This window comes from Alosa pseudoharengus, unplaced genomic scaffold, assembly GCF_046254945.1.
Source record: "Alosa pseudoharengus isolate Yale_2024_CS ecotype anadromous, Long Island Sound unplaced genomic scaffold, YU_APseudo_1.1 YU_APseudo_1.1_scf_28, whole genome shotgun sequence".
Classification (NCBI taxonomy): Eukaryota; Metazoa; Chordata; class Actinopteri; order Clupeiformes; family Clupeidae; genus Alosa; species Alosa pseudoharengus.
Genome location: NW_027468709.1, coordinates 424,873 through 432,372, shown reverse-complemented (window position 1 = coordinate 432,372; position 7,500 = coordinate 424,873). Strand labels below are relative to the sequence as shown.

Below are 7,500 nucleotides of genomic sequence, written 5' to 3'. Positions count from 1 at the left end.
CGAGTGAAGACAGGAGTCATGTATAATTTATGTGAAATCACTGAAGCCGTTTCTCCTGTGTTGAAGAGAGTGTTGTTTCCTGTGTCTGTCAGCACGATATGGTAAAAATAGACTGCTTCCAAATCGTCATCGTCACACTCACTAATGCACTAGAGCTCATTATGTTGGGAGCAACACACGCATGTAGGCACACACACAAACAAACACATGCACACACATTCACACGTACACATACACACACACACACATACATTTACACACACACACACACACACACACACACACACACACACACACACAAACACATTTATGCATACACAAACATGCCTGCAGACACACACACATACACACAGGCTCAGATAAATAGGTGCACGCACGCACACACACACACACACACACACACACACACACACACATACTCACACACTGTGCCCATGCTGTGTTGTGACATGCTAAGGAGACACATCTCAAGTCAGGCTAATTGGAGGCGAGGACCTCGTTAAGAGGTGGGAGCGGACAGATAACGAGCATCCACTGAGATTGCTCACTATGTCTCCCTCACACACACACACACACACACACACACACACACACACACACACGCTCAGTGTGTCTCCCTTACACACACACACACACACACACACACACACACACACACACACACACGCACTTTTAGACACATAAACACACACAGGAAGGCACATACAAAAAATAAAATGACTTACACACATACTGACCTGTACACACAGGAAAACACAAACCAAATTAGACGTGCACTCATGCACACACACACACACACAAACACTCACTCTCTCATACACACACACACACACACACACACACACACACATACACACACACACACACACAAACACACTCACACTCACGCACACACTGAGAGAGTCCTCATGCTAACTCCCTGCTATTTAATCACAGCAGGGGAATGAGTTAATTCCTCTCATTTCCACAGAATCTCAATCTCCTCACACACACAAACACACACACACACACACACACACACACACACGGCGCATGGCGCTGGTCCACTCGGGCTCTGGTTTCTGCCATAGTTGCGTGGAGCTTGACCAGATTGTGGAGAAGCCCTCACATATCTCAGTCCTCCACAACGGCAGTGTCGCTCCCGGCCGGCAGATAAAACTGTCTGTGGCACACACACATAATGATGAAGTACAGCGCCGAGATCAACCCAGATGGAATTCACACACACACACACACACATGCGATGATGAAGTACAACACCGAGATCAACCCAGATGGAATTCACATTCCTCTTGGTATCAGCTGCAAGTCATCAAGTGCTATCTTGCGGCACAATGAAAGATTAGCATCAGTCACAGTCACACTCACTCACACAGTCGCACTCACACAGTCACATTCACACAGTCATACTCACACAGTCATAAAGTTAGTCACACTCACACAGTCATAAAGTTAGTCACACAGCAGGGCATATTCTCCAGGAAGCGTATATTGAACACTAATATGGAGGCTTCACTAAGACACTGATGGAGCACTGCACTGATGGAGCTAGATAGCAGCGTGGTGCAGTCACTCTGTCACAGCACTGTAGAGCAGCAGGGTTTTTAGATGAACAGCACAATCACACACACACACACACACACACACACACGCACGCACGCACGCACGCACGCACGCACGCACGCACGCACGCACGCACGCACGCACGCACGCACGCAAGCAAGCACGCGCGCGCACACGAGAGAGCAATGCAGTTAGCTTTCTGAACAGAGGTCTGCAGTTTTAGTGTCCAGTCATTGACAGAGAGAGAGAGTTTAAAAGTCAGATAGGCACAGTAACCCTGAGGTCAAAGGTGAAATTGTCATGGAAGCTCAGTGTTCAAAGGTCAGACAGGCACAGTATCCCCAAGGTCAGAGGTCAGGTAGGATACAGTAGCTCTGAGGTTGTGCTTAGTGTCAGTCAAGAGAGAGGAGAGAGGGACTCACAGCTGGAAGAGCTCCCCCTGCAGGACAGTGGTGAGAGTGCACTGCAGTGGCCCTGCTCTCTAACAGGTCCTCTCTGCCCCCACCCCCAGGGGAACCCAACCCCCCCAAGCTGGAGGGTAAGCTGCAGACCAAAGGCAACTCTCTGAAGGTCTCCTGGATGAAGCAGGACGATGGGGGATCTCCCATCATGCACTACCTTGTGCACTACAAAATTGTGAGTATACTTCACCTGTCCCGACCAGGTAACACTACTCACCTGTCATCATGTCCCCTTGTATTTGCACTACCTTGGTAACACACTACAAAGCTGTGAGTATGCTCAGGTAACACACTACAAAGTTGTGAGTATGCCACCAGGCATCACACCATGTCTGTCTGTCTGTCTGTCTGTCTGTCTGTTTGCCTGTCTGTGTCTGACTGTCTGTCTGTCTGTCTCACTGCTGTAAGTAAGGCTGTCTATCTCTCCTGGATCTGCTGCAGTGCTGTCTGTCTGTCTGTCTCACTGCTGTAAGTGAGGCTGTCTATCTCTCCTGGATCTGCTGCAGTGCTGTCTGTCTGTCTGTCTCACTGCTGTAAGTGAGGCTGTCTATCTCTCCTGGATCTGCTGCAGTGCTGTCTGTCTGTCTGTCTCACTGCTGTAAGTGAGGCTGTCTATCTCTCCTGGATCTGCTGCAGTGCTGTCTGTCTGTCTGTCTCGCTCACTGTGCCTGTGACAGACAAGCGTTCTCTGGTCTATTGTCTCCTGACTGCTGTGTGTCTGAGTCCATTAGTCTGCCTGGCCTCTGCTCTCCACTCCATCTGTTGGGGGTGAATGATTATCCATCTGTGCCTCTCTGGCTCTGATCGCTGTCTGGCTCTGATCGCTGTGGGCATCTCCTGTCTGTCTGCCTCTGTGTGTAATCCTAATCCTGTCTGTCTGCCTCTGTGTGTAATCCTAATCCTGTCTCTCTGTCCATGTGTCTGTCTGTCTGCCTCTGTGTGTAATCCTAATCCTGTCTCTCTGTCCATGTGTCTGTCTGTCTGCCTCTGTGTGTAATCCTAATCCTGTCTCTCTGTCCATGTGTCTGTCTGTCTGCCTCTGTGTGTAATCCTAATCCTGTCTGTCTGCCTCTGTGTGTAATCCTAATCCTGTCTGTCTGCCTCTGTGTGTAATCCTAATCCTGTCTGTCTGCCTCTGTGTGTAATCCTAATCCTGTCTCTCTGTCCATGTGTCTGTCTGTCTGCCTCTGTGTGTAATCCTAATCCTGTCTCTCTGTCCATGTGTCTGTCTGTCTGTTCTTGTGTCCCCCACATACAGTACCTGTCTGTGTCTCACTCTCTCTCACTGTCTCTTAACTGTGTGTCTGTGTGTTCTGACGGCATGTGTGTGTGTGTGTGTGTGTGTGTGTGTGTGTGTGTGTGTGTGTGTATCCTCTGTGTCCTGAAGCTGTGTGTGTGTGTGTGTGTGTGTGTGTGTGTGTGTGTGTATCCTCTGTGTCCTGACACTGTGTGTGTGTGTGTATCCTCTGTGTATCCTCTGTGTCCTGAAGCTGTGTGTGTGTGTGTGTGTGTGTGTGTGTGTGTGTGTGTGTGTGTGTGTGTGTATCCTCTGTGTCCTGACACTGTGTGTGTGTGTGTGTGTGTGTGTGTGTGTGTGTGTGTGTGTGTGTGTATCCTCTGTGTCCTGACACTGTGTGTGTGTGTGTGTGTGTGTGTGTGTGTGTGTGTGTGTGTGTGTGTGTGTGTGTGTGTGTGTGTGTGTGTATCCTCTGTGTCTTGACGCTGTGTGTGTGTGTGTGTGTGTGTGTGTGTGTGTGTGTGTATCCTCTGTGTCCTGACACTGTGTGTGTGTGTGTGTGTGTGTGTGTGTGTGTGTGTGTGTGTGTGTGTGTGTGTGTGTGTGTGTGTGTATCCTCTGTGTCCTGACGCTGTGTGTGTGTGTGTGTGTGTGTGTGTGAGTGTGTGTATCCTCTGTGTCCTGACGCTGTGTGTGTGTGTGTGTGTGTGTGTGTGTGTGTGTGTGTGTGTGTGTGTGTGTGTGTGTGTGAGTGTGTGTATCCTCTGTGTCCTGACGCTGTGTGTGTGTGTGTGTGTGTGTGTGTGTGTGTGTGTGTGTGTGTGTGTGTGTGTGTGTGTGTGTGTATCCTCTGTGTCCTGACGCTGTGTGTGTGTGTGTGTGTATGTGTGTGAGTGTGTGTATCCTCTGTGTCCTGACGCTGTGTGTGTGTGTGTGTGTGTGTGTGTGTGTGTGTGTGTGTGTGTGTGTGTGTGTGTGTGTGTATCCTCTGTGTCCTGACGCTGTGTGTGTGTGTGTGTGTGTGTGTGTGTGTGTTCCAGAAGCAGAGTAATGACTGGCGCCCTGAGATCCGTATGCCTGCCAGCAGTGACTACGTGCTCCTGAACGGCCTGGACTGGAACAAGGACTACGAGGTGCACGTGGTGGCCGAGAACCAGCAGGGCAAGTCCCAGCCCAGTGTGCTGTCCATCCGCACCTCCCCGGAGCCCACCGCCATCCCAGGTAAACCCCCGTCACCTCTCACCTCCGACCTCTGACCCCTGACCCCACGCCGCCAGCTCAGCTCAGCGCAGTGACGTTACGACCTTTACGTTTCACTTGTGACCTTCCTGCAACTTCTTCCTGCCAGCCAGCCACCCAATCAGAATCCAGGGCTTTACTGGGATTGGACTGTCTGATCAGCAGGGCCTCAGGGTGGGATTATGGGATAATTTAGACCTCCCGGTGAACGCTGCCGGCTCTAACCCACCCTTTCACCAAGGGGTACGGACTTGGTTCTCAGGGTGGATTATGGGATAGCTTAGACCTCCCGGCGAATGCGGCAAGCTCCAGGCTTCGCCTCTACCTAGATGATGGCTTCTCAGATTGGCTTATGGGATAGTTTAGACCTCCAGATGCTGCTAGCGACGCTTCGCCTCCTCGCCTGAACAAAGGGCTCAGGGCAGTGTGAGCGAAAGCTCCGAGGACACAGGTGTGTGTGTGTGTGTGTGTGTGTGTGGGGGATTAAATGAGAGAAGAACAGGCGAAGCTCTAGGGACCTCTGATTAAGACCAGCACCTCGGCTGTTCTCCTGGTGGTTCCCCCTTACCACCCCACTCTAATATGAGGGGGGGGGGAGTGGCAGATTGAGTGTGTGTGTGTGTGTGTGTGTGCGTGTGTGTGTGTGTGTGTGAGGACCATAGGGGTCAGTCCCTCATCAGCGTCTCCCTGACCTCCCTGTGACCTCATCAGAACAACATGACACTCTGACGCCACACTCTCCCACCTCTACGCCTCATCACACAGTGAACTCCATCAGATCGACCTCACACACTCACGCCACGCCACATCAGAACCACGTGACACACACACACATCACGTCACGCACACACACACACACACACAGACACACACACACACAGACACACACACACACACACACAGACACACACAGACACATACACACACACACAGAAATACACACACCCAGCCTCACACACACTGCATCTCACAACAGACCAGAGCCAGTGTGTGTGTGTGTGTGTGTGTGTCTGAGGTGGTAGAACACTGATAGCCCGTGCAGCATCTGTATTCACCCAGGAACCACGGGAGAGAAATCGGACTATTGCATATTCCTCAAAGTGTGTGTTTATGTTTGTTTTGTCAGCCGGTGTTTACTCTCAGTTTAGACGTCATTATTTCTGAAATACGGTGAAAACAGCGGAGTGGAGTGTGACTAATTTATGCCTGGGATGGGCGAAAACAAGATGTGTGTGTGTGTGTGTGTGTGTGTGTGTATGTGTGTGTGTGTGTGTGTGTGTGTGCTCAGGAGGAGAAGCAGGACTAAATCAATAGGACCTATTCTCCATGATTTCCCCCCCCACGGCTGCAGCACAACTGTGCGCCTGATTTCCATATTCCACACAGCACAGGCTGGCCGCTCATCATTTGAGTGCGGAGTAGAACACAGCACAGGCTGGCCGCTCATCATTTGAGTGCGTAGTAGAACAGTGCGCAGGCTGGCCGCTCATCATTTGAGTGCGGAGTAGAACACAGCACAGGCTCATCATTTGAGTGCGGAGTAGAACAGTGCACAGGCTCATCATTTGAGTGCGGAGTAGAACAGTGCACAGGCTCATCATTTGAGTGCGGAGTAGAACAGTGCACAGGCTCATCATTTGAGTGCGGAGTAGAACACAGCACAGGCTGGCCGCTCATCAGAGTGCGGAGTAGAACAGTAATGTCCGCAGCGTGGACATCGCTTTGAGGCATCCGGTCAATACTTTCTTGGAAACTTTGTTTCTTGGAAACTAGTGTCTAATCATTGGGTTTTTTAAAACTCATCATTGAAATGGGCCACTAGAAACTGGCCTTTAGACACTTTTGCCTTGACAGTGGTCTCTTGAAATAAGCCACTTAAAACTGGTCACTGGTAGCTAAGGTCCCTGATCAGTAGGGTTAGCCACTGGTCTCTGGTGGTTTAGGTGACTGGTCACTGATCACTAAAGCTACTGGTCTCTGATGGTTGAGGTGACTGGTCACTGATCACTAAAGCTACGGGTCTCTGATGGTTTAGGTGACTGGTCACTGATCACTAAAGCTACTGGTCTCTGATGGTTTAGGTGACTGGTCACTGGTGGCTAAGTGTCACTGGTCTGCAGTTGCTGAGGTCACTGGTTACTGGTGGGTGAACTGTAGCTGAGCTGGCAGCGTTGTGTTCTCAGATGGTTGATGTTTCAGGCTGCTTCTCCTCTCCTCTCCTCTCTCCCCCTCTCTTTTATTCTCCTCTCCTCACCACTTCTGTCTTCTCCTCCCACACTCTCCTCTCCTGCCCTCTCCTCTCTTCTCCTCCCCTCCCCTCTCCTCTCCTCTCCTCTCCTCTCTTCTCCTCCCCTCCCCTTTCCTCTCCTCTCCTCTCCTTTCCTCCCCTCTCCTCTCCTCTCCACTCCTTTCTTCTCCTCTCTTCTCCTCTCCAGCAGCCTTTGGTTCTGAGTGGACGCACCCCCCCCCCCCCCCCCCACCTCACCCCAATCCCCCTTGTCTTGCATGGAGTTGCTTCTTACAGGAGTAAGGGGACAGTATACTGACCTAAGCATGCGACAGCTGGAATATGATGCTGTGGAAAGAGATATGTGTTCACTTTCAGACAACAAAATTCATATTGGGTCAATGTGCAGCACGCCACCAGAGATTATGGGTACTAGTGACATCTCTTTGCCAGCATTTGTTTTTGTTTTGAAGATATATCTACATATCTATCTATATATCTATCTATATATGCCCTTGCCGTATGAAGATATATCTACATATCTATCTATATATGCCCTTGCCAGATTCTGTGTCAGGTGCTAAAAAGGATTTCAGCTCAAATACAGCGTGCTGCTCTGATTGGTTTTGGCCTGTTCAGTGTAACAACAGGTGTGGTGATGAAAGCATCTCTAAGGGGACTCTGCTCTGTCTGCCCTCCGAACCCAGTATACTGTCGCCCGTAGCGTGTGTCTGCTCTCTGACCCCAGTATACTGTCGCCCGTAGCGTGTGTC

At 50.6% G+C, this 7,500-nt stretch overlaps 1 protein-coding gene across 1 annotated transcript in view; it reads left to right on the top strand.

Annotated features, from left to right (window-relative positions):
• LOC143099415 (neural cell adhesion molecule 1-like) overlaps nt 1-7,500 on the top strand; it is a 56,060-nt gene that overhangs the window by 32,498 nt on the left and 16,062 nt on the right. Inside the window, exons 6-7 of the mRNA XM_076262410.1 lie at nt 2,075-2,199; nt 4,302-4,482. Coding sequence (XP_076118525.1) covers nt 2,075-2,199; nt 4,302-4,482 — 306 coding nt within the window. The remainder of the gene's footprint in view (nt 1-2,074; nt 2,200-4,301; nt 4,483-7,500) is intronic.